Source organism: Peromyscus californicus, unplaced genomic scaffold (assembly GCF_007827085.1).
Source record: "Peromyscus californicus insignis strain IS unplaced genomic scaffold, ASM782708v3 Scaffold_10__1_contigs__length_136768540, whole genome shotgun sequence".
NCBI lineage: Eukaryota > Metazoa > Chordata > Mammalia > Rodentia > Cricetidae > Peromyscus > Peromyscus californicus.
In genome coordinates, this window is record NW_026294391.1 from 17,996,966 (window position 1) to 18,023,718 (window position 26,753).

General features: G+C 43.0%; 1 protein-coding gene across 7 annotated transcripts in view; it reads left to right on the forward strand.

Annotated features, from left to right (window-relative positions):
* The window catches only part of Kdm5c (lysine demethylase 5C), a 40,146-nt gene extending 14,443 nt beyond the window's left edge, over positions 1-25,703 (forward strand). For 2 of the 7 annotated variants that reach the window (XM_052760763.1, XM_052760846.1), the window contains exons 9-26: positions 64-183; positions 307-465; positions 4,689-4,870; positions 4,967-5,129; positions 14,232-14,351; positions 14,460-14,654; positions 18,019-18,200; positions 18,280-18,404; positions 18,554-18,701; positions 19,368-19,473; positions 20,061-20,419; positions 21,040-21,178; positions 21,671-21,850; positions 22,016-22,153; positions 22,330-22,911; positions 23,196-23,274; positions 23,411-23,610; positions 23,875-25,703. In XM_052760763.1, the coding sequence (XP_052616723.1) occupies positions 64-183; positions 307-465; positions 4,689-4,870; positions 4,967-5,129; positions 14,232-14,351; positions 14,460-14,654; positions 18,019-18,200; positions 18,280-18,404; positions 18,554-18,701; positions 19,368-19,473; positions 20,061-20,419; positions 21,040-21,178; positions 21,671-21,850; positions 22,016-22,153; positions 22,330-22,911; positions 23,196-23,274; positions 23,411-23,610; positions 23,875-24,240 (3,543 nt within the window). In that variant the 3' untranslated portion in view covers positions 24,241-25,703. Of the gene's footprint in view, positions 1-63; positions 184-306; positions 466-4,688; positions 4,871-4,966; positions 5,130-14,231; positions 14,352-14,459; positions 14,655-18,018; positions 18,201-18,279; positions 18,405-18,553; positions 18,702-19,367; positions 19,474-20,060; positions 20,420-21,039; positions 21,179-21,670; positions 21,851-22,015; positions 22,154-22,329; positions 22,912-23,195; positions 23,275-23,410; positions 23,611-23,874 lie in introns of those variants that run through there. The other 5 variants (XM_052760938.1, XM_052761021.1, XM_052761112.1 and 2 more) reach the window with 4 other exon arrangements.
* Positions 25,704-26,753: the final 1,050 nt, after the last annotated feature.

Consider the following 26,753-nt stretch of genomic DNA (forward strand, 5'->3'; position numbering starts at 1 on the left):
CCTTGAGACGATTCTCTCTTTGCCTCTATTTTTATGATTTGTTCTCTCTCCTTTGGGTTTTAGGAGTGTAAACGGCCCCCCGAAGCCTTTGGCTTTGAACAAGCTACCCGGGAATATACTCTGCAGAGCTTTGGGGAGATGGCTGACTCCTTTAAAGCTGACTACTTCAACATGCCTGTGCACGTAGGTGATGGAGGGCTGGGGAAGTGCTGGGGCTGTTTCATGGGCACTGGTACTGTGCCTCTCCTGAGTTAATATGGACAGGATAAAATGGGCTCTGATCATCTGCTATCTTTGTTCCCCTAGATGGTACCCACAGAACTTGTAGAGAAGGAGTTCTGGCGTCTGGTGAATAGCATTGAAGAAGATGTGACTGTTGAGTATGGGGCTGACATCCATTCCAAAGAATTTGGCAGTGGTTTCCCTGTCAGTGACAGTAAACGACATCTAACCCCAGAGGAGGAGGTGAGTGGGCGATTATCATGGTTGTATATGTCAGCTGTATGAGCTTGGACAAGTTATTTAGTGTCTGAAAGACCTGTGTCTTTCAGGGATAATTATGCCTGCCTCAAGTAGTTACTTTGAGATTTAGATGAAGTGCTATATGTAAAGAACACAGCCTAGGTAGTATCCGAAATGTGCGTGTATAAGATGCTTTTCTCTCCGCCTCTGAGCCCCATTTCCGAATTTGTAATGTGGGGTTATACCTACCATGCCAATTTGTTATAAGAATTATGTGAGAAGTAGGATAAAGTGACCTAAGGAGTACTTGGCCCTTTCATACATGTTCAGTAAGTAGGATTTGTGTGCACAGGTAGAATTGAAAGTCCAGGTTTGACTGAGGGAGAGAATGTATTTGGGTTGGGGGCGGTGAGGGGCGTGGGGCTTGTTTTGGTGGTTGTTGTTTTGCTTTTTTTTTCTTTCTTTTGCTTTTTTTTTTCCCTTTGTTTTGGTGTTTCTGGTTTTTGTTTTTGTTTTTTGTTGTTTTTTTTGTTTTTGGCTTGTTAGGTTTTAATTTAAACTTGAAAAATTGGTTCATAAAAATACTAAAAATATAAATATTAAAATAATAGAGCAGGAGAGATGGCTCAGTGGTTAAGAGTATTTGCTACTTTTGCAGAAGACCCAAATTTGATCCCAGTGCCTACATTGGGCAGTTTACAACTGCCTGTAACTAGAACTCCACGGAATCCAACATTCTTTTCTGGCCTCCATTGGTACTTAGGTGGTACACATGCATACAGTTACTTAAAAATAAAAATTAATCTTGCTGGGTGGTGGTGGCACGCTTTTAAAGATTTATTTATTATGTACACAGTGTTTTGTCTGCATGTATGCCTACAGGCCAGAAGAGGGCACCAGATCTCATTACAGATGGTTGTGAGGATGGCACACACTTTTAATCCCAGCACTTGAGAGGCAGAGGCAGGTGGATCTTAGGAGCTCAAGGCCAGCCTGGTCTACAGAGAGAGTTCCAGGGCAGCCAGAACTGTTACACGAGAAACCCTGCCTTGAAAATCCAAAAATAAATAAATAAATAAATAAATAGGAAAACCAAAAATAAGTAAATAAAATAAAAATTAAGCTCAAAAAATAAATTATTTGTTTTTATGGAGTGATGTTTCTAAAACATGTATGCATTGTATAATTAGTGCATATCTTCTAAAACATTTTTATTTCTTTATTATAAAAACATTTAAAATCCTTTCATAAAGCTTTTTGAAATATATAGTACATAATTATTGTTTCTAGTAATCCCACTGTGCAATAATGTACTAGAATTAACTACTTCTAACTTTAACTTAATATTCGTTAATCTATCTGTGTATCTCTCCCTGCCCTTTGCACTGCCCTGTCTCTAGGAACCAGCTTTTTACTTTCAGTATCTAAGCAATCAATTTTTTTTATATTCCACATTAGAGTGAGATTTGCCTTCCTATGCCTGGAATGTAGTGATCACCAGTTCGATCTGTGCTGCCACAAATAACAGGATTTTATTCTTTTTAATGGCTGAATAGTATTCCAATATATGTATTTTATATTACTTTTTTTCTTGGCTGTTTTGTAAAACAAACAGGTAAACAAAAACAAACTCCCATGTTACAGTAAACATGGGAGTACAGATACCTTTGCAGCATACTGATTTTGTTTCTCTTGGTTATGTAACCTGTAGTGGAATTGCTGAATTATATGGTAGTTTTATTTTCCTTTTTTTTTTTTTAAATAAGAACTTCCATACTGTTTTCCAGCATGGCTGTACTGATTTAAGTTTTTACTACAATATTCAGGGCTTCCCTTTGCTCTGCATCACTGCTAGTATTGATTATTATTTTGTTATACTGGAGATTGAACAGAGGGCTTTTGTGCATGCTAGGCAAATACTCTGCCACCTGTTTTCATCCCTTGTCTATTTGTCTTTTTTTTTAAATTTACTAAAACTTTGTTATAAAAAAGTTACAAATAAAAATCATCGCACAGAACTGTGATTGTGAAGCCAGGTGATATCTCATTGTGGGTTTGGCTTGTGTTTCTTTGATAATTAACGATAGAGCATTTTTCATATACTTGCTTTGCTGCTTGTATGTTATCATTTTAACAATTATTGAATCTTTCAGTTGTTGATAACTTTTTTTATGTCTATCTGTTGTCTGTTTTAAAATCTGGTCATCTGCTTTTTTTTTTTTTTAACTGTGGTTGTTCATGTCTTGTTAGGCAAATAGTTTGCAAATATTTATTCTGTATATTCTCTTTATTGTGTTTTGTATAATGTTGGGTTTCCTTAAAAAAATTATTTATTTATTTATTTATTACACATGCAGTGTCCTGCCTACGTATATCCCTGCAGGCCAGAAGAGGGCACCAGATCTCATTACAGATGGTTGTGAGCTACCATGTGGGTGGTGGGAATTGAACTCAGGACCTCTAGAAGAGCAGCCAGTGATCCTAACCTCTGAGCTCTCTCTCCAGCTCGGCTTTTTTTTTTTTTTTTTTTTTTTTTTTTTTTTTTTGACATAGGATCTTGCTATGTAGCCCTGGCCTGGTTCTCAGCATAGGCTCCTATTAAACTTGTGGCAGTCTGTCTTTTTCTTAGCCTTCTGAGTGCTGGGATTACAAGCATGTATCTCTAGCTTGCCTTTGTTTTCTTTGCTGTGCAGAAGCTTTTTTAGTTTGTTGCAGTGACATTTATCTTTTTGTTGTTGTTTCTTGTGCTTCTGAAGTTTTGTACAAGAAATTGTTGCCCGTTTTGGTGTCCTGTAACATTTTCCATGTTTTGTTTCATAGACTCATAGTTTTAAGTCTTACATTGAAGTTTTAATCTGTTTAGAGTTAAAATGAGATGGGAGCCTAGTTGGGGTTTTTTTTTTTTTTTTTTGCATATAGCTGTTTAATTGATCTAGCGTTATTTATTAGAAAGACTACCCTTTTCCCAGTATGTGTTCTTCTGTTTTGTTTGTTTGTTTGAGACCATGCTTCACTATGTAGCCCTAGCTGGCCTAGAACTCACTCTAGACGAGACTGGGCTTGAACTCACAGAGGTCTGTCTGCCTCTGCCTCCTGAGTGCTAGGATTAAAGGCATGTGCTGCCACACCCAGTTTCATTTTATTTTTTAACACAGGGTTTTTCAATGTAGCCCAGGCTAGCCTAAAATTTGTGAACCTCCTGTTTCAACCTCCCAATTGCTAGCATTAACAGGTGTGTTCCACATCATGTTCCTAGGACCTTTGTTGAAAACCTGTTGGCAGAGCAGGCCTTATGGTAGATACGTATCCATAATCTTCTCGAGGTTAGAGTGATTTGAATTGAAATTTTCTGTGTGTGCGTTTTCTTTGGGGAAGAAGTGTAGAAAACTCATACGTTTTTAGGTATGATGCCAAACTGTATACAAAAGCAAGTAACTTAAAATTTAAGTTCTTGTTGAGTATGATCACCCACTCTCAGCCCTTAAAAGGCTCAGGTAGCATTATTGTGACTTTGATGTTGGTCTGGGCTATACAATGAGATCCTGTTTTAAACTAAAAAAAAATGGGCCTGAGGAGGTGGCTTAGTTTTTAAAGTGACTGCTGTGCTAGCATGAGGACCCAAGTTTGGATCCCTAGCAACCACATAAAAAAGCCAGGTGTGGTAGTTTGCCTCTGTAACTCTAGTGCTGAGGGAAGATAGACGGAGACAGGGAAATCAGCAGAGTCAGTTTAGCCAATTGGTGACCTCTGGGATCAGTGAGAGATCATGTCTCAAAAAACAGTATGGAGAGTGATACAGGAAGATACCTGATGTTGACCTCTGGCCTTCACATGTATGTTCACAAATGTGCACCCACAAAAACATACACTCACAAGACACTACACACACACACACACACACACACACACACACACACACACAGAGAGAGAGAGAGAGAGAGAAAATAAGAAAGACCAAAAAAAAAAGTGCTGGGCTTGGTAATTTAGGCCTATAATCCCATCTGCTCAGGAGATTGAGGCAAGAGGATCACAATCTCAAGGCCTGCCAGGGCAGCTTAGGAAGATCCTATCTCCAAATAAAAAGTAGAAAAGACTCAGGGTACAGTGGTAGAACATTTGCCTAGCATTTGTGAGGCCCAAGGTTCAATCCTCAGTACTGGTGTCAGGGGAACGCTCAGTTCCTTAGCATAATCCTCATCCTTCTGTACAAATATTTGATCTGACAGGAGTATGCTAAAAGTGGTTGGAACCTGAACGTGATGCCTGTATTGGAGCAGTCTGTACTGTGCCACATCAATGCAGATATATCTGGCATGAAGGTACCCTGGCTCTATGTGGGCATGGTCTTCTCAGCCTTTTGCTGGCATATTGAGGATCACTGGAGTTACTCCATTAACTACCTCCACTGGTGAGTGGGGCCATGGCAAACTGGGGAAGCAGTTAGGGTGGGCTCTCTACATAACCATGTATATGACCATTCTGTATCCCCTTTTAACTTGAACAGGGGTGAGCCAAAAACCTGGTATGGGGTCCCATCACTTGCAGCAGAACATTTGGAAGAAGTGATGAAGAAGCTGACACCTGAGCTTTTTGATAGCCAGCCTGATCTCCTTCACCAACTTGTCACCCTCATGAATCCTAACACCCTCATGTCCCATGGTGTGCCGGTGAGTACCCAGGAACATAAGCCAGGGATAGGAATGATGTACTGATGACTTTTGTGGTAGTAATTGTAGTCTTCTCTTGTGATTTATCACTGCTTTTTCTTACTCCTGTTCTGCCTTGAGTGGGCTGTAGGTCTGATTGCTCTGATATCCATGGTCATCATGGTTGATTAAACAGTGTGATAGAGTTCTCTGGGCCATGTGTTTGAGGGAAGTACCTCACGGATGCCTTATCATATCTAGCTTCCAGCTAGTGGAAAAGGGAAATGGAGGAAGGACAGGGCTAGAAAGTCTCGCTTTTCTTTTTAGATGTATTCTTTGTGTGTGTGTGTGTGTGTGTGTGTGTGTGTGTGTGTGTGTGTGTGTGTGTGTGCGTATGTGCCTGAGTGTACGCCTGAGTGTCTGTATATACACCATGTGCATGCAGTGCCCATGGAGGCCAGAGAAGGGTGTTAAATCCCCTAGAACAGGAGTTATAGGTGGTTATGAGCCACTATGTGAGTGTTGGGAACCAAACTCAGATCTTCTGCAACAGTAGCAAGTGCTCTTATCTGCTGAGCTATCTTTCTGAAACAAGGAAGGAAGAAGGAAGGGAGGGAGGGAGGGAGGGAGGTAGGTAGGTAGGTAGGTAGATAGATCGGTAGATCATTGTTTCTCACATGAATTTCTTCTTCCTTTACCTTATTTTCATATGTGTTTGGATAATGTTTTGTAATAACTTTTAATGACATTTAATCAAGGATCAGGATATCTAGGGAATTAGACATGGGAAATTGCATCTAACAACAATAGTGCAGATAACATTCTGCAACTTGGGGGCTTTCCTTTTCCTTCTCTACCTAACCGCATTTAAAGATTTCAGGACTAAGCGGTAAAGGAGAACCACAGAGCTTAGTGTTTGGTGTATGGTGTATATGAAGCCCCACACCACCAAACAGAAAAGGATCATGAGCCCTTCCATTTCCACTGATTGACAAGTAGAGATTGGGTCTAACCTTTCCTCAGACTCTTTCTTCCTCATCCATAGCATACTTCTTGTCTGTAATGTAAAGGAAAACTATAGGATAAAAGAGGATTTGCTTAAGGATTAGGGCAGCTAAGCTACAGAGTGGGGAAGGGGTCAGAGAGCTGTTCTGTACTTAACCTCTTTTAAAAATTATCACTGACACTCAGACATGCACAGTAGTTCCACCTCCACAGGTGGAAATTTTTCTTGTTGATGGTTTACCAGCTTCTCTAGCCAGCTGCTGTTGCCTCTGACTGCCCTGCGCTTATAGACTGAGTAGTTCTCAGCATCTCTAGCCTCTTTGGATTGGCAGTATACGTTTCAATCCAAATCACCCGTGGCTTTCATGTGCCTACTTGGCAGGCCACAGTTTAGTAAGCTATGTTTAGGACTTTGTATCATGTCATATTGTGTGTGTTGCGTCCCCACCCCACACCCTACCCCCACAATACACTACGCTTCCTTTGGGAAGGCCATTTCTTTTAAAGAAGCTTCCTTTCCAAAAAGTGGAAAATAGGTCATTCCCTATTCCCTCCGTCCTAAACATTCGTTATATTTCTATGTTATTTTTTTATGTAAAGTTTGATATAGTAGTAAACTGAATTTTATGATCTCTTGTATTTATGATCTAGAACTGCACTGTTCAATTTGATAGCCATTAGCCATGTGTGGCCACTGAACATTTCAAATGTGTCTAGTCCCAGACAAAATGCACTGAGTATAAAATGGATGTAGGAATTGAAGACTTAATATTAAGCAAAGAATGTAAAATATTTCACGAATACTTTTATATAACACCTACACACTGCGATGACAGCATTGTGGGGTTGTTAAATAAAAAGTTAGTTTTTTACCTGTTTCCTTTTACTTTTTTAATGTGGCTACTAAAGAATTTTAAAGTGGCCAGACTTTGTTATGTGCTCTATAATCTGAGCTGTTTGAGAACCTGAGTCAAGAGCATCCTAAGTTCAAGACCTGCAGCTTGGTAGAACATTTGTCTAACATTCACAAGGCCCTGGGTCCAGTACTCAGTACCAGAAAAGGAAGAATATTTTTTTCTAAGCACCTTTGTGCCTGGTATATTTCTCTTGGACAGTGCTGCTCTAGTATGGTTTTATAACTGCCATTGTCTTTTTTAAAGACAGCTTTATTGCAATATGGTTTACAGTCTGTAAAAGTCACCTATTTTAATTATATAATCTAGATGTCCTTACAGAGGATTGCTGTCGTCACTGCAATCCAATTTTAAAACAATTTGCCACCCTAGAAAAACCCTCTTATACTCATTTACAGTCATTCTTCATTCTAGCCTGTAGGACTAGGCATCCATTCAATTTATTTTCTAGTTCTAGATTTGCGTTTCTTGCTAGTTTATACAAGTAGAATACTGTTTGGTCTTTTGTGGGAGGCTTCTCTCAGTGTGTTTTCAAAGTTCATCCTTGTTGCAGCATGTATCTGAACTTCATTCTTTTTTTTTTGGTTTTTCGAGACAGGGTTTCTCTGTGTAGCTTTGCGCCTTTCCTGGAACTCACTTGGTAGTCCAGGCTGGCCTCGAACTCACAGAGATCCGCCTGGCTCTGCCTCCCGAGTGCTGGGATTAAAGGCGTGCGCCACCACCGCCCGGCGAACTTCATTCTTTTTATGGCCCAGTAATGTTCACTTCACTCCGGGCTTAAATTTTTGTTATTGTTATTTATTCATATTTCTTATTTTTCGGCCAGTGAGATGGCTCAGTGGGTCTTACCACCCAGCCTAGAGACATGAGTTTGATTCTGAGGACCCACATGGTGGAAGAAAGGAACCATATTACTCCTTTTTAATAGCTGTAGAATAGAATGACTGCTTCTTGTTTATTTTGTTGTTGAGATAGTATTGCAGTGTGTAGTAGCCCAGGCTAGCCTTAAACGCTCAGGCTGGCCTCAAACTTGTGATTCTCCTACCTCAGTCTTCCAAATGCTGGGATTGTAGGCATGTACCACCACAGCTGGATAGAGGTGCTTTTTTATAACTACCACATAGGAAACGGTAAAGTAACTGTTGCTAGAGTTTTCCTGCCTGGCCCACAGTCAGGACAAACTCTCAGTCAGGACAAATCTCTCTCACCCGCCAGTCCCAAGCCGCTCAAACCCGATCAAGTAAACACAGAGACTTATATTGGTTACAAACTGTATGGCCGTGGCAGGCTTCTTGCTAACTGTTCTTACAGCTTAAATTAATCCATTTCTATTAATCTATACCTTGCCACGTGGCTTGTGGCTTACCGGTACTTTACATCTTCCTTGTCCTGATGGCGGCTGGCAGTGTCTCTCCCTCCCAGCTTCCTGTTCTCTCAATTCTCTCTCTGTTAGTCCCGCCTATACTTCCTGCCTGGCCACTGCCAATCAGTGATTTATTCATTGACCAATCAGCAACACATTTGACATACAGACCATCCCACAGCAAGTAACATTGGCAAAATGAGCTTAAGAGGAAATCAGGAGCATTATTTTCCTAGGTCTGCTATCTGGGGCTTCCCTGGAACTTGGCCTTTGCATCCATGAAATTAGAAAGTCTGTGAGTAGATTGTTCAACAGATATTGCTGAAGTTCTTTCTGTGTGCAAGGTCACTGGTTACCACCCTGAAGGTCAATAAAGTAATTCCTGCCTTGGGTGTGTACACATGAGTGGAAGACAGAGAACATTAAACAATTAAAATAAGTTGAGAGACATCATAGAACAGCAGACTGGGCCATTTAGGACTGGGGTATCTGGATCAGGTTTGTAAAAGTATTTATACCAAGAAGTTTCACAAAAATTTTAAAGATGAACATCCAATGCCCAATGCACAGTCCTTGATAAAAGAGTAAGAATTTGCCTGCCTGCCAGACTCATGACTTCTTTATCCATGTAGTCATGGAGTTTATTCCAGAGGGGCTTGGGCAAGGCATGCCATGGTCAGAGTTAGATTTTTTTTTTTTAAACAAAACATTTCTGGTGATTGCTGATGGAGGCCATAGCAATTATAAAAGCAAGAAATGTTTCAAGACTTACTGCTTTAAGAAGAAAATGTGATGGTGATACATTATTAATGGGAAGATTTATATTAGATATTGATTTACCTCAAATTATTCTGGAATACTAGCAGAGGAATTACTAGGCTGAAATAAACTAGTTTATTGATATGTATTAGCAGGTCAATGAGCTGTATGTATAGTTCAGAGATCTTGGCTTTGTTAGCACCAAGTAAATAATAATAAACAAAAGAAAGAAAATGCTTTTCTGAGAGAATTTGATTCTTATCCTGGTACTTAATCCTTTTACTGTGTATTGGCTAGCATTGAATGTTCATCTTTAAACATTTTGTGAAACTTCTTGGTTAAAGAAACAAATTAAAACAGCTGGCGATGGTGGCACATGTCTTTAATCCCAGCACTCTGGAGGCAGATGCCGGTGCTACACAGAGAAACCCTGTCTCGGATTTGGGGGGAGGGGCAAATTAAACATATAAATGGCTCCTTCCACTCCTTATTGAAACCCAGTAAAGTGACAAAAAGGGATTTAAAAAAAAAGATAAATCATAGAGGTGAGAAAACAGAATAAATTGTAGAGGTGGAGAGACAATGATAAAATTTTTTTAATTGACATTTTAAAGATTCTTTTTAGGTTTGTATGAGTTTTTCCTGCATGTATATATATGTACACACACACACAAATACACATGCACACAAATGTGTGTTCCTGATGCCTGAGGAAGTCAGAAGGCATCAGATCCCCAGAACTGACTGTAGTTACAGAAGGTTGTGAGCTACCATGTAGGTGCTTGGAATCAAACCTGAGTCCTCTATAAGAGCAACAAGTGCTCTTAACCATTGAGCTATCTTTCCAGCCCCAACAATAAAATTCTTGACACTAGAGAGCAGACAGTACAATTCAGTCTTTTTTTTTTTTTTAAAGTTAGATTTATTTTACTTTCATTTATGTATATGTGTGGCCATGTGTGTGTGTGTGGAGTGGGGTGCCCTTGGAGGCCAGTAGAAGATGTTTAATCCCCTGGACCTGGAGTTACAGGAGGTTATGAGCTGCCTGATGTGGGTACTGGGAACCTGACTCAAGTCTTCAGTTAGAACAACAAGTGCTCTTAACCACTGAGCCATCTCTCCAACCCTGATCAATTGAATCTTAAGCTACTACTGAGAACGTATGAGAACCAACGTGATTTAATACTTTATAATCACTTAAGGGTTATACTCAGCAGAACCTGGCATTCTGAGGGTAGTGATGGATGGGTTCATATCTGTATAAGAAACTGAGATTTCCATCATTTGTGTCTGATAATGTGACATTGCCTCACTTCAGAGATTTATTTCTGAAGAAATTAGAACAGAGGGTTGAGATCTCCTAGGTACAGTTAGTACAGTTAAAGGTAGAATTGGGGTAAAAATAGTAGAATTCACCTTTGTGTACATACTGGATTCCTGACCACCTTCCTCCACTAGGCTGTTAGCTTGCTGACAGCTGGGCCATTTTCTGCAGACAGAAAGTATGAGTATTTTTTAAGAGGGAAGGGGAGTTTGGGAATCTGACTAGTGTAAGAAGAAGAAGAAGGAAAAAAAAAACTCTAGAGCCGGGCGGTGGTGGCGCACGCCTTTAATCACAGCACTCGGGAGGCAGAGGCAGGCAGATCTCTGTGAGTTCGAGGCCAGCCTGGTCTCCAAAGCGAGTTCCAGGAAAGGCGCAAAGGTACACAGAAAAAAACCCTGTCTCGAAAAACCAAAAAAAAAAAAAAACTCTAGAATTTCCCAAACTAAATGGTTTATCCAGATCATCCATCCTTCAGTGAAGCTCACAAGTTGATAAATGTCACCTATGTACTTTCTTGGAGCTTCCATTCAGCCTTTTTTGTCTCAAAAATAAGTAAGCACCAGGCAGTGGTGGCGCACGCCTTTAATCCCAGTACTCGGGGGCCAGAGCCAGGCGGATCTCTGTGAGTTCGAGGCCAGCCTGATCTACAGAGTGAGATCCAGGACAGGAACCAAAACTACACAGAGAAGCCCTGTCTCGGAGGGGAAAAAAAAGTAGGCAACCACAGATTATCTTATCCGGTAATCAAAATGAAACAAAAACCCTAGAAAAAAATAGAACCAAATAGTGAGAAAGCAACTTGGAGAAATAGGCTAGGCAGGGCGGGGTAAACTTTAAAAGGAAAACAAACCCCATTAATACATTCAAATGTCTATTATTTTGCTTTCTGTAGTTTTAGTTATCTGTGGTCAATTGCAGCCCAAAAATATTTAGTAAGAAATTGCAGAAGTGAACACTTGTTTAATAAAAATGAGATGCTATTCTGAGTAGAATGATGAGATCTCATGTTACTATGTTCTGTCCTACGTGAGGCATTAATCATTCATCAGTTTGTACAATGTACCACGCTCTAGATGCTACCCATATTGTTAGTCACTAAGTCTGTCTTGGTTAGTAGATTGGCTGCCAAGTTATGGTAGTGTTTGTTTTCAAACAACCTTTGTTTTACCTAATAATGTCTGTAAGTGCAAGAGAGATGTAGAGAGGTCAGATATGACAAAGAGAAGCTATAGTTTGTTTTTTTTTTTTTTCCTCTGTGAAAAGTTTCAACTTAAGGAAAGAAAAAAACTTATATGCTGGGGTTGCTAAGATCTGTAAAAGGGAAAAATATGGTGCCAGTTTTGTCATATTGCAGATTGTAAAAGGTACATTGTCAAGATCAAGAGGTCCCATCAAACTCCTATTTGTATGTATGTGTAAGAAAAATGACATTATATGTGGGGTTAGGTTCTCTCTGGGGCTTCCACTGAGAGTCTTGAATAAGTGAAATTGCAAACCTGAAGAGCAGTATGCTGTTTTAAACAGCATAAAGAGAACACCGGGCAGTGGTGGCACCGGGAGGCAGAGGCAGGCAGATCTCTGTGAGTTCAAGGCCAGCCTGGTCTACAGAGTGAGTTCCAGGATATCCAGAGCGACACAGAGAAATTCTCTCTCTCTCTCTCTCTCTCAAAAAAAAAAAAAAAAAAAAAAAAGTGTGTATAGAGAACATGCTGAGCTCTTGGGACATTGAAATTTTGATAGCAAAAGTGAAATCCAAAAGATGAGGGCATAGAAAATAAGTACTTGAAATAATAGAATGAAAAGATAAAAATGAGAAAAGGTAGAAAAATTATAGAATCTATATAGTAAGTTTAATAATATTCAAATAACAGAAATTAAGAGTAAACAAAATGGTAGAATTATTAATAAAATTATTGAAATTTTTAAAAATGAGATTATTCTTATTTTATATGTATGGGTGTCTTGCTTGCATGTTATGTCTGTATACTATGTGCATTACGGGTACCTGTGAAGGCCCAAAGAGGGCGTTGGATCTGCAGGAATTGGGATTGCAGAAATTTGTTAGTCACCATATGAGTGTTGGTTATTGAACCTGGTTCCTCTGGAAAGTAGTCAGTGCTCTTACAGCCGAGCCACCTCTCTAGCCCTAAAGAAAATTTTCTTGAAGGATTGTTTCTTGAATCAAAGTGGCCACCTAGTTAGTATACAAATAAGACAGATCTATACCAAGATATATATTGTGAATATTTTTTGTCAAACACTGAGAGCAGAATTGTATAAGCATCTTGAAGAAGAAACAGGTTTAATTCAGAATTCTTTTAACAGCACTGAAATCTAAAAGACTTCAGAAAGAGTTCAAAATGAGCTGGGCATGGTGATACACACCTGTAATCTCAGTAGTTGTGAAAATCGAGTAGGAGACTTGCCTCAAGTTCAAGGCTTCCCTGGACTATATACCGAACACTTGGCCTGCCAGGCTAGGGTAGTAAGACCCTGTCTTAAACAACAAAAGCCCTTCAAAATGATTTTCATTTTGGAAGTCTATGTGCAGTTAAGTGTAAGAGTTAGACTAAACACCTCCCTTCCAAATAAGCTGTTTCTGACCATGTTCAAACACAGCAAAGGAATAAATCAACAAAGAGAAGAGCGTAGGATCTAGGAAATGAGATCTGCCACAGGATCTAGGGAAGAGAAGTGGTTCAGATGAGAAAGATAGGAAATCTACATGAAGCTGGATGTGTTGATACACACCTGTAATCCCAGCACTGGCTTGGCTGAAGCAGGATTGTGAGTTCAAGGCTAGTCTAGGCTACATATGTAATAATACCCCCATATCCAAAAGCAAAATCCTCAAAAAACAAAGCTGAGAGACTTACAGAAAGGTAAAAAATGTATAGGAAAGGATGTTCGGGCTTCTTATCAGAAAGTTAGGGTTCAAGTTAGTATACGTATAGAAAACTAAGCAAATTGATGAAATGGATGCTGTCCTCTGAAGCTGGAGTTATAGGTGGTTATGAGCTACCAGTGTGGGGCTGGGAACCCAACTCAGGTTCTCTGCAAGAGCAGTGAACATTCTTAACTGTTATGCCATCATTCTAGCCAGATAATGCTACTTTTTTTCTTTTCTTTTTCTTTTTTCTTTCTTTCCTTTTTTTTTTTTTTTTGAGGCAGGGATTAAATGTGCCCCACCATGCCTGGCTGACGATGCTACTTTTAATATTTTTAATATAGTCCAGATCCATATTATTATTTTGAGACAGGGTTTCTCTGTGTAGCCCTGGCTGTCCTGGTGCTGGGATTAAAGACATGTGCCACCACTGCCAGGCTCAGATCCATATTATTTAGAGTGGTTAGGCTAATATTCAAATAATCAGAAGAGATGAACATGATTGGCCCTGGGAAAGAGACATAGCAGCACCTGCTGGTTTTATAACCAATATCATAGAAACATTTGACTCTCCAAACCGTGTAATACAATGAATGACTATTAAAGTGAAATCATGGTCATCTTAGTGGAAAGTGATATTTATAATTTTATTAAAATATTAACAAGAAAGTTTAAGTGATTTGATGCATATATTTCCTACCTCTTGTGACTCGAATCACCTTTCAGAACAGAGGCCTGGGATTCTGTTGTCATACTCTGTTCCCTGAAGCTTTCCTTTGTCTCCTTTAGGACCCTGCTCTTAGGTCAGGTTGCTGACAACTGGAAAACCTCGATTTATCTCAGTGGTCTTAGCCTTCTTTTCCCCCCTTAGGTTGTTCGAACAAACCAGTGTGCAGGAGAATTCGTCATCACTTTTCCTCGTGCTTACCACAGTGGTTTCAACCAAGGCTACAATTTCGCTGAGGCAGTCAACTTTTGTACTGCTGACTGGGTGAGTCTGGAGTGTGGTAGCTGGTAGGGAGAAGCAGAAGGGTTGTGGGGAAGCCAAGGCACCGCTTCCTTAAGGCTTGGCTAAGTTCAACTTTAAACCTGTCCACAGCTGCCTGCTGGGCGCCAGTGCATTGAGCACTACCGCCGGCTACGAAGATACTGTGTATTTTCTCATGAGGAGCTTATTTGCAAGATGGCTGCCTGCCCCGAGAAGCTGGATCTGAACCTGGCAGCAGCTGTACATAAAGAGATGTTCATTATGGTGCAGGAGGAGCGGCGTCTACGAAAGGCCCTACTGGAAAAGGTGAGTGGTGGTGGTGCTTTTGATCAGGCATCCTAGCCTGGTAAAGGTTGAGGAAGACAAGGGTAACTTCCAGGGATAGATGTAGCCTTTATTCTTGGAGTGTAGTGAAAAGAGCTAGGTACACCTGAATTGAAAACCACATTCTATTCTCAATGCTTACAGTGCCTGGCAACATTACACAAATCAGTTTATTTCACTGAGGGTAAGCTTCCTCATCTAAAAAATGGGGAATTCTGTTTGTCTTTTTAGGTACCTAAGTGAGTTATGTATGGATATTTGTTCAATAATAGCAGACTGTGGTTATAGATGCTATGACCCTTATGCAAGTGACCCACTAAAATAGGCAGGTATACGAAACCCCTGTTGCTGATCATTTTGGTCATTTCATCAAGTTACTTAAAATGTGATAATCTTGATTTCTCACCTTGTAAAAAGGTAATAAATTCCTAAGCTTGATTTTGTTTGTTTTCAAGACAGACTTTCTCTATGTAACAGACCTGGCTGTTCTGGAACTTGCTCTGTAGACCAGGCTGGCCTCGAACCCAGAGATCTGCCTGTGTCTTCATCCCAAGTGCTGGGATCAAAGGCATGGGCCACCACACCCAGATTAAGCTTGTGTTTATAATGGTAGTCATAAAGCTTGAGTGAGTTGATACTTGTAAAAGAATCTATTATTACCCTCGCAATGTAGTAGCTGCTAATGTTAGTAGTATTAATGCATGAAGAAAATGAAGTGTGAACTGTTTCTTAGGAAATTCTGTTTTATTTACTTAATTTACAAAAGATTTACTTAATTTTTTGATCCTTCACAATCTCCTGAGTCCTGAGATTAATGGGTATGCTCCACCATACCTAGTTGTTCTCTTGAATTTCATTTTTAATATTTTGTTGTTGTAGTTGTAATTTATTTACGGCTGTGTGTAATGGTGCACACCTTTAATTCCAGCATTCCAGTGGCAGAGGCAGAGGCAGGCAGATCTCTATGAATTTGAGAAAGGCCTGGTCTATATAGTAAGTTCCAGGCCAGCCAAGGCTACATAATAAGATCCTGTCTCAAATGCAGGGGGAAGTTCTATTTATTTTTATATGTATGGGTATTTTGCCTGCACATATGTGAGTGTGGTGTGTGTATGCAGTATATAAAGAGGGGTATTAGGTCCCCAGGAACTGAAATTACAGATAGTTGTGAGCTGCCATGTGGGTACTGGGAACTGAACCTAGGTTCTCTGCAACAGCAGCAAGTGTTCTTAACTGCTGAGTCATCTTTCCAGCACCCTCAGCTATTTTCTTAATTTCCAATGTTCCATTAACTTGGGTAAAATAATGTTATCTAATAGAAAGTGATCCTACTTCAATAGGTTTTCCATAAGCATGTGTCAATTGTGTGTGGCTGAGTGGCTATTGTTATAACTGCCTGGTTAGGGAACTGCTGTAATGAGTATCCTCTATGAGATGATGTAGAAGGTTTAGTATTATAGCTTAGTGGCTAGCATGTGGAAGATAACTGGTTTGATCCCCAGCATTGCAAAAGAAAGGATTACAAAGGAATGCTGGTCCTAAGGGATCCTGAGAGGCCTGTTTTGGTGGTAATGCATTTTTAGTTTAAAGTTCATATATAGGCTGGTTATGGTAGTGCATGCCTATAATCTCAGCATTTAGCAAGCAGGGAGAAGAGGATTGCCCTAAGTTTCAAGCCAGCCCAGGCTACATAGCAAGGCTTGTCTTAAAACATACACACATAAATATACACTCATAATTTTGCTGTGAGTGTTAAATATAGGCCAAGTTTCAGCTATAGTGATGTTGGAAGGCTGGGGCTTCTCATTTGTTGTATTGGTTCGTAAATCTCTTCACTTTTTCAAATACTTACTCTCTATGTTGTTAAATGATGGCCCCATGCTATGCCACAGTATGAAAAGAAACAAAATGAAGGTTGACAGAAAAGAGACCTACCTTCCCATTTGGACAGAATTTTGAACAATTGGCACTTAACACAGAGATGGGTTCTGACACCCTAATCTTGAGATCCTTAAGATATGATGTGTGTTTTTGAGTATTTCTTTGGAGATGACTTAGTATGTATGTATACATGTCTGTGATCTGAGAACTCTAGGGGCTTCACCCTTCCAGCATTCTCTAGCTTTGGATTCAAAATTGCAGTCAAATTCTCACTTTGACAAGCTGCTATCCTTTAGTAAAATGAGATGTGCTTATGTGATGCATATTCTTACCTAAATACTAGAGCTAATAATATTTGTTGAGTACTTCATAATTCATAGTGTTAATATATATTAAGTTCTTAATTGAAATACTTAGAACAATCCAGCAAGGATGTTAGTTACTGCTGACAAGAGAAGCAAACAGATCCAGAAGATTGAAATCATATTCTCGTGATGAATAGGCTATCACAGCCGTGTTAGCAGCAGTCTGTTTTTAAAGTTGGTATGTAAGACAAAACTATTGGAGCCAGCATTTCTTCCTAAAATTCCTAAAGTTGCTCATAATTGTTGTCTTTCAGTGACTCCAACATATTTGCATATTTGGCTTTTCTTCATTTTAGGCATGGATTGCTTTTTTTAAATAAAACAAAACATGCAGTTGTTTCTGTAAGCCCTATTGGTGCCCAGTGTTTCCATTCGCTAAGCAGTAGTTTCTGGAACAGTAAATGTTGAGTGACTGAAGCCAGCATTGTTTCCTAGGACAGACCTTCTTCCATTTCCACCTCTCTGCTGCTTAGTCCACACTCTTTCTCTCTCTCACTTACAGGCCTTTTGTTCTCATTCTAATCTTTTTTGTTTCTTTTTGTTTTAAATATTTTATTTAATTGTTGCTTTCATTAATGGGTGGGTGCATGTGCAGTGATGAGCCTGTGGAGGTCAGAGGACAACCTTTTGAGAATCCGTTTTCTCCTTCCACCTAAAAACATGTCTTCTGGGAATTGAACTCAGCTTGCCAGGCTTGTGCAAACAAGTGCCTTTACCTGCTGAGTCATCTCGCTTGTCCTTGGTTTTGTGAGACAAACAGCTTGCTGGCATTGAGTTCACAGTAATCCTTCTGCCTCAGCCTTCTGAATGCTAAATTACAAACATTTGTCATGATGCCTAGCTCCTAATCAGAATCTCACCCAGATTTTTCTATCTTTATAATTTTTTTTGTCCTGAAGTCCACATTGATCTGATCAATTCTGATTCATCTGAACCCCTGCTTTGAGATTGTGGACTTGACAGAGGGCAGGTGTGATGTGAAGTTTGCCTTCTGATCTCCATGATCATCATCGTAGATTTAAGTTATTCTGTGATAGCTGAGATGGGGGTTTCTGCCACCCTGTCTGCTTCTGAATAATGTGTGGATTGTATGCCCCCAGGGTATCACTGAGGCTGAGCGAGAGGCTTTTGAGCTGCTTCCAGATGATGAACGTCAGTGCATAAAGTGCAAGACCACATGTTTCCTATCTGCCCTGGCTTGCTATGACTGTCCAGATGGCCTTGTCTGCCTTTCTCACATCAATGACCTCTGCAAGTGCTCCAGTAGCCGGCAGTACCTTCGGTAAGTCTAGGGCCTACCTGAAGGAAGTTAGGAGAGTGCAAAGTTGGGCTACAACATGCTTTTTCCCATCCTTTTCCAGGTATCGATATACCTTGGACGAGCTGCCTGCCATGCTGCATAAACTGAAAGTTCGAGCTGAATCCTTTGACACCTGGGCTAACAAAGTACGAGTGGCCCTGGAGGTGGAAGATGGGCGGAAGCGCAGTGAGTGATTATGCGGGTAGGGCGGTAGGGGTGGGGTTGGAGGGACTCTCTACAGACAAGTTCTGTTGTCTTTGCTTCTGTATCCCTGGCCTTTTCCCTCTGCCTTTACATAATGCTGCCTACTCCTTGTTGCTCTCATTTTCCTCCAGGCCTTGAAGAACTGAGAGCACTAGAATCTGAGGCCCGTGAGCGAAGGTTTCCTAACAGTGAGCTGCTCCAGCGACTGAAGAACTGCCTGAGTGAGGCAGAGGCTTGTGTGTCCCGGGCTCTGGGACTGGTCAGTGGCCAGGAAGCAGGGTATGTTGGTGTGAGGTGTTGCAGCACAGATAGCTTGCTGCTACTGAAAAGTATGTTACAGTGGGTGGGTTGTGAATACAGGTGGGTCCATGGAACAGTAGCAGGAAATTGCCAAGTGTGAGATGGTCTGGGAAGTACTGCAGAGTGCAAGACAGGCAACTTTTCGTGGAGGAGAGCCTTAGCAATAAGAAAACTTACAAGTGTTTATTTTATCAGTGTCTAGAAGATTTGAGAGGTAGGTTGAGGGATTTTGTGGGCAGGGAAGAGTGTGGGACTAGAACAGGACACAAGAAAACCTGAACATAGTTGCAGTAGAGGGTGGATTGTAAAGTCTAAGAGCTGGCGCTGTAACTTAATGCTTACCTAGTATATGAAGCTCTGGGTTCTAGCTCTGGCTCCATGCGAGTTAGTGGAGGATGGAAAGTCTGCCTTATGTTATCATCGGTTAGTTTATAAGCTCCTTCACCCTCCAGCTGTTTCTCTCTCTCCGTCTATCCCTTCCTATCAATATGCTTAGATTTGAAAACTCTCCCTGTAGCCAGGGCATTTGTGGGAACATTGAGGTACAAGATCAAAGTAGAACAGATATGGTGAGGAATGGTTTGGGCACAAATGGAAGGAGGGACCTGGGTTTGGATCTGAAATCTCACACATGAAACTCCATAGCCCCGACAGGGTGGCTGGTCTGCAGATGACCCTGGCAGAGCTACGGGCTTTTCTGGGCCAGATGAACAACCTGCCTTGTGCCATGCACCAGATTGGGGATGTCAAGGTAAGGAGAGGTGGGCTTAGGTAAGACGGAGTGCATGTGTGAGAAATTGTGGGAAGTATGGACAAGTTTTTAGAGTTGGGTCTTGGGACAGGAAGCAGAGATGTAAGTACAAGATGCTGAGTCAAGAGACGGTTTGCCCGAGGAAGTAAAAGAAGAGGTAATAAGGGTGTTTATTGGGCCCTGAAACAATGAATAAAGTTTATACAAATAAAAGTAGGATGGAGAAGACAGGGACCCCAGAGTGAGCATGAAGGTTTATGTAGCGTAGCACTTCTTAGGGTAGAAGAGCTCTTAGTGCTTTGAGAACAGAATCCCATGTAAAGATAAAGTAAAAGTACAAAGTTTTGATCAATCATGTATAAAAGTGCCTAGGAATGTGCATTTTAATATATTCCCCAGGGCATCGTAATGAGCAGTCAAGTGCTGAAGGAGCTACTGTTTTAGAGTTCAGAGAACCAGAGTTCAGTCCATGGTAGATCTCCTTTTCTCAGAAGGTTGTGTTGGGAGGCACTGGAGCAAGGATGTGTAGTGGGGCCTCTTAGGTGGCCTCAACTGAAGGGTTTGTTCTTCATCCTGTATTTTGGTAGGGTATTCTGGAACAGGTAGAAGCCTACCAGTCTGAGGCCCGTGAGGCCCTGGTCTCACAGCCCTCCAGTCCAGGGCTACTGGAGTCCCTGTTGGAGAGAGGGCAGCAGCTGGGGGTAGAGGTACCTGAAGCCCAGCAGCTCCAGCGGCAGGTGGAACAGGCGCGGTGGCTGGATGAGGTAAAACGCACGCTGGCTCCCTCTGCCCGAAGGGGTACCCTGGCCACCATGCGGGGACTGTTGGTTGCGGGCGCCAGTGTAGCCCCTAGCCCTGCTGTGGATAAGGCCCAGGCAGAGCTTCAGGAGCTGCTGACCATCGCTGAACGCTGGGAAGAGAAAGCTCACCTCTGCCTGGAGGCCAGGTAAGTCCAGCCCTCCCTGCTATTCTTTACCTTCAAAATTTAGTGGAGAATCTGAAAAGAATGGCTGTGGGTGGCTTTGGGCATCACACCTACCCCTATGTAGGTATATTGAGTTTCTCTGCTCTTTTGTTCCTTGTCTTGTTCTTTTTTTCTTTTTAAATCTGTATACATAGAGGCAGAGGTAGGCTGATGGAAAAGCAGAGAACAGATTTGTGTGTGTGTGTGTGTGTGTGTGTGTGTGTGTGTGTGTGTGTGTGTAGGCCAGCATATATGCATGCTCAGAAGTGCAAGAAACAAGTGGATATAGGTGAAAAGATGTTACACACATGGGGTGTCTGACAGATTTCAGCCACAGGATATGCAAGTGGTTAATATGTGAGCTTCTAGCAGGCTGACAGTGGTAAAGATAGGTACAAAAGCTATGGCGGAGGATATGTGGGTACATGCAATCTGAAGAAACCAGAGCCTGGCAACCATCTTTACCAACATAAAATCTCAGAAGTGTAACAAGGGGGAACAAGAGCCCAGCTGTATATAGCTACCGATCAGGCTGGACTCTGATCCACAGGCTATGCCAAACTGGCCTGCTCCCCCGCCCCTTCTTTTGTTGTTGTTTTTAGGCAGAAGCATCCACCAGCCACACTTGAGGCCATAATCCATGAAGCAGAAAACATCCCTGTTCACCTGCCCAATATCCAGTCTCTCAAGGAGGCTCTTGCTAAGGCCCGGGCGTGGATTGCTGATGTGGATGAGATCCAAGTAAGGACCTCCCCATCCACACCTAGACCTTCTATGTAGCAGGAAGAGATGATACACAGCGTTGTGCTGTGTTTGCATGGCTAGAGAGAGGATTGAGGTACCACATATTGTAAGGAGGCAAAATGCGTTTACAGAGCAATGTTCTTGAGAGAGGGATTTAGGAGGCTGGCCTGAAGGAAGTGGGGTTCTGGTCAGGGTGAGGATGATAGAACATGAGAGTAGAAAAGGACAGGTACCTACCTGGCAGTAGGTAGAAAGGGAAGACCACAAAAGCATAGCCAGTCTGGTATCCCTGAAGACTGACTGGCTGCTTTGACTGAGCCAGTGAGTAGATGCAGGTGTCATGTATGGTAGAGGGTACTCCTGAGGACAGTGTCAGTTGTTTCTGCTTTGAGACTATGAGGACAGACCATCTTCCCAGCTCAGGCCAGACATGGAGAATTAATAGACAATTGCAAGTTCATCTTGCCTTTCTCTCTTGCCTGTGCTTAGAATGGTGACCACTACCCCTGCTTGGATGACTTGGAGGGCCTGGTAGCTGTGGGTCGGGACCTCCCTGTGGGGCTGGAGGAACTGAGACAGCTAGAGCTGCAGGTACTGACAGCACACTCCTGGAGAGAGAAGGCCTCCAAGACCTTTCTCAAGAAGAACTCCTGCTACACGTTATTGGAGGTGAGGCCTAGCACTTTTACCTACATCCTCTTTTTGCTTGGACTAGCTGTTCCGAGGTAGTTTATATGAGAATAAGAGTTTTTGAGGGGGCACGGGGGAGGGGAGGAGAAGGTACGTACGGGAGGTAGGGAAGCATGGTCATTTGCCTCTGTCTGCCTGCCTCAGGTGCTCTGCCCGTGTGCAGACGCCGGCTCAGACAGCACCAAACGCAGCCGGTGGATGGAGAAGGAGCTGGGGTTGTACAAATCTGACACAGAGCTGTTGGGGCTGTCTGCGCAGGACCTCAGGGACCCAGGCTCTGTGGTAAGAAGCTTAGATACAGATGGGTAAAGAGCCTGGTGATGATTGTCTGAACCTTGTGACCATGGGCAGACCACTTGCTCCCTGAGCTCAGTTTTCCTGGTTTGGGAGTGGGGTGTTGAGGCCAGAGAATGAAGGAATCAGGTTGTTTACATTCTTCCCCTTCTTGGGCACGGCAGATCGTGGCCTTCAAAGAGGGGGAGCAGAAGGAGAAGGAAGGGATTCTGCAGCTTCGTCGCACCAACTCAGCCAAGCCAAGTCCACTGGCGTCATTGACTACAGCCTCCTCTACAGCCTCTATCTGCGTGTGTGGGCAAGTGCCAGCTGGGGTGGGAGCTCTGCAGTGTGACCTGTGTCAGGACTGGTTCCATGGGCGGTGTGTGACAGTACCCCGCCTCCTCAGCTCCCAGAGGCCCAGTCTTACCTCATCCCCACTGCTGGCCTGGTGGGAATGGGACACCAAATTCTTGTGCCCTCTGTGTATGCGATCACGGCGCCCACGCTTGGAAACCATCCTGGCACTGCTGGTAGCCCTACAGAGACTGCCTGTGCGGCTGCCTGAGGGTGAGGCTCTACAGTGTCTCACAGAGAGAGCCATCAGCTGGCAAGGCCGTGCCAGACAGGTTTTGGCCTCTGAGGAAGTGACTGCTCTGTTGGGACGGCTGGCTGAACTCCGTCAACGGCTACAGGCTGAATCCAAGCCTGAGGAATCCCTTGCTTACTCTTCAGATGCTGGAGAGGGCTCTGGCAATATGCCTAAGGTGAGCTTCTTAGCCCAGCTCTTAAGCTCAGATTTCTGTCCCCTGGCCTGTACGTAGGCTCTAGCTTTGTCCCTGTGCTCCAGTTTTAACTCTCCTTTGGCCCAGCCTTTTTGTTCCATCCTATATCTGTCCACACTCCTAGACCCTGCTCTCTGCGGGCACCCCATGTTTGCCCTTCCTCCAGTAGGTAGAGTCTTTCAGGTTTGGCGTGGGTGAAGGAAGAGTAGGGCCTGGCTCTTCAGTTCAGTTACCCCCTGCCTTTTCCTGATCTTGATATTTGATAGGTCCAGGGGCTGTTGGAGAATGGGGACAGTGTGACCAGTCCTGAAAAGGTAGCCACAGAGGAGGGCTCAGGTAAGAGAGGTAGGTCTAGCTATAGTGTGAGTGGGATGTTGAATGGATATTATCAGTGTGGCCCCTGATGTCCTCAGCTCTGTTATAGTGGTATAGGATAAGACCAAGGACAGCCTCTAATTCAGCCTATCTCCACAACTTCCAGATCTGGAGCTGCTATCCTCACTATTACCACAGTTGACTGGCCCTGTGTTGGAACTGCCTGAGGCAACCCGAGCCCCACTGGAGGAACTTATGATGGAGGGGGATCTGCTTGAGGTGACCCTAGATGAGAATCATAGCATCTGGCAGCTGCTGCAGGCTGGGCAGCCTCCAGACTTGGAGAGGGTCCACACACTTCTGGAGGTAAGGAGAGGAGTCATTGACATGGCCAAGTCAGACCAAGTTACTTGCCTGTGCTTGTCTTTTGGAAGGGGGAAGAGTAGATAGGATCTTGTTATGTAGCCCTGACTGGTCTGGTAACTTGCTATATATATATATATATAATCCAGGCTGGCCTTGAACTCATGGCAGTCTTCCTGCCTTAGCTATGCAAGTGCTGGAATTATAGGCATGCACCACCAGGCCTCATTTTAAAAACCTGTCTTTTTTTATCTTTTGTATTCACAGCTGGAGAAGGCAGAGCGCCATGGGAGTCGGACACGAGGCCGAGCCCTAGAGAGGAGGCGGCGGAGGAAGGTGGATCGGGGTGGGGAGGCTGATGATCCAGCCCGAGAGGAGCTAGAGCCAAAGAGGGTACGGAGCTCAGAACCAGAAGCCGAGGAAGTCCAGGAGGAAGAGGAGCTGGAGGAGGAGACTGGGGGTGAGGTCCCTCCTGTACCCTTCCCCACCAATGGCAGCCCCAGCACCCAAGAGGACCAGGATGGCTTAGAACCAGTGTTAGAGGCTGGTTCAGACACCTCAGCCCCTTTCTCTACTCTGACTTCCCAGCTGTTGATGTCCTGCCCACAGCAGCCATCTCGGCAACAATTGTGACAGTGGCTGAGCCTAGCACAGACCCCAACAAAGATCCTTCCTTGGCCTCAAGGATCCTTTCTGACCATCAAGCCTGCTTCTTGGAGGTGGGCGGGTAGGTGGAGAGACTCCCCCCTCACCACCATCCCCAAGACCGTGACTTTTATATTCTGACTCCAAGGTATTGTTCAGACCTCAGCTCCTGGGGGCCGGCCCCTGGAGTCCTGCGTCCCTGGTAACCTGTAACCAGCATTCCCAGACACCAGAGGCAGATAGACAGGTGGGCAGGGGGTTGACTGGGGCTAGGCCAGCACCATTCCAGAGACAAATGCAGGGCACATGCAAACTGGGGGACCTCTCCCTTCCCCCCAGTTCTGGCCCTGGGTCAGGCCATGCTACACTAACCCACCCCCCACCCCCCACCCTTTTGCCTCCCGCCTCCTCCTTTTTACTTCCTTCTTCCCCTTCATCTTTGCCCTCTCCCTTACTCTTCCACCCAGGAGGAGGGGACTTCCCGTGGCCGTCCTCACTTTTTATTTTATTCCGATGAATTTTGTTAGGGTCGAACAGGGCTGCCTATGGTCTGAAGGCTTTTGGTGCTTGTCCACACACCCACCTCAACCCTTCCTTCCCATCCTCCTCCGTCTCCTCCTCCTGGGTTCATGCTGTAATAAAAGAAGATTGTTGGTGTGTAATTAATTTGTTCAAAGGGAGAAAAACAAAAACAAGAAACTTTTGTTCCAACTAAAGCCTATTTTAATTTTATTTTATTATTTTCCTCGTTAGAAATAAAACCCTTAGGAATGTTTTTTGGAAACCTGTTTCTGAAGTGCATTTCTCTTCCAAAGGAGAGCAGAACCTTCCTCGCCCGTTACTGGAGCAGCTACAGTGCTAGTGGTAGTGCCAGGGCCAAGGCCAGGGAATCAGGGCTCTGAATCGGAACCTTCCCAGCTTCTCTCTAACCTTGGGAAAGATAGCCCGCCCCTCCCCCAAGCCATTTCCCTGTCTTCAGACTGGTGGGCACTGATCCCTCTGGGGGATTTGCACAGCAGCTTCCCCTAGCTTTGTGCTCTTATTTTCCTGTTCTCCGGGGGACTTTTTCTTCATGGCTTTATTGAAGTATAGTTTCCATGCTATAAAGTCGAGCTGTTTTAAATATGTAATTTGATGAGTCCGACCATCCTTTGTGTTTCTCTGTTAGTTTCTTTCTGCCCCTAATGAATGTGTGGTTAATTTGTAATTTCTGTGTCACTGTTAAACTGCTCTATCGAGATGAAATTTGCGTACCATACAGTTCATCCAATTCAGTATACAGTTCAGTGGCTTTTAGTATATTTCAGTCATTGAATGAACCTTCATTGCAAAAAAAATTTTAGAATGTTTTTATGGCCCTTAGAAGAAACTCCACATTCCCTAGGTGTTCCCTCCCACTCCCATTTGTCTCTTCTGGACATTTTATATAAACGAAATTATACAATATGTGATCCTTTTGTGTCTGGCTTCTTTGACTTGGCATAGTAGATTCAAGCCTATTAATAGTCCTACAGTAGTTAGATTTTCACCCTTCTGAACCTGAAAGATGAAAGGACTGTGCTTGATTAGGGACTGCCTTCCTGAAGTATGTTTATACATGGTTTTTTTTTTTTTTTTTTTTTTTTTTTGTGGGTATCTGTATACATTTTTCCCCCAGATAGGACCCATCAGGTTGCATCATATTTATAAAGGGACCATAACCCTCCAAAGACTAAGAAGCATTCTTTGTAGTTCTGAGTGTTCTCTGTTCAGAGTTTACCTAGGGAATAGAGGAGGAAGTAAAAGCTTGGAGACCCTGCTTCTCTAGCTAGCTTCCAGGCATCTCTGACTTCTCTAAGGTTTTTCCTCTTCTCAAGGTTATATAAAGTTTTATAGGCTAAAGTCAAGTCTTGATCGCTAGTTCAGGAACTCAGCACACCAGCACTCTTTTTGCCCTTCCTTGTTTATATGTTCAGAAGGATCATTTTGCTCCATTTCTCCCCTTTCCAGGATTTCCAGTTGCTAAGACTCTAGTGTTATGAGATATCCCAACCTCTTTTGGTGGCTCTCTGGTGGGAGCATGGCTTAGACCTGCCCCATCCACTCTTTTAGTCTATGTTGAAAGGTAAACACCAGTGAACAGTAAATACCCCTGCCCTGGGTCCATTTTGATCCTAAGTTGTAAACAAGGGGGAAAGGCTGGCCTTTGCCCACCTATTGGAATTAATCATGGTTTTCCAGTGCAAGTTGGAGGTAGCAGAAGAGACACCTAGGACAAGTACCCACAGGAGCTTGATCTTGACATTTTCCTACCATTTTACTCCAAGCAGCCAGGCACTAGAAGAAGCAGCCAAAAGAGAGGAAAAGATGGTACCTACAACCCACAGCAACTGCTAGGCTAGTGAATCACACAGGCCAAAGTAGGGGTCCTTTGTGGTATGGACTTATCCCTTACCAATTTCCATACAGCTTTTCTCAGCTTGGCACTTTCTGCCTTAACCCTTTCATACACTTTCTGCCCA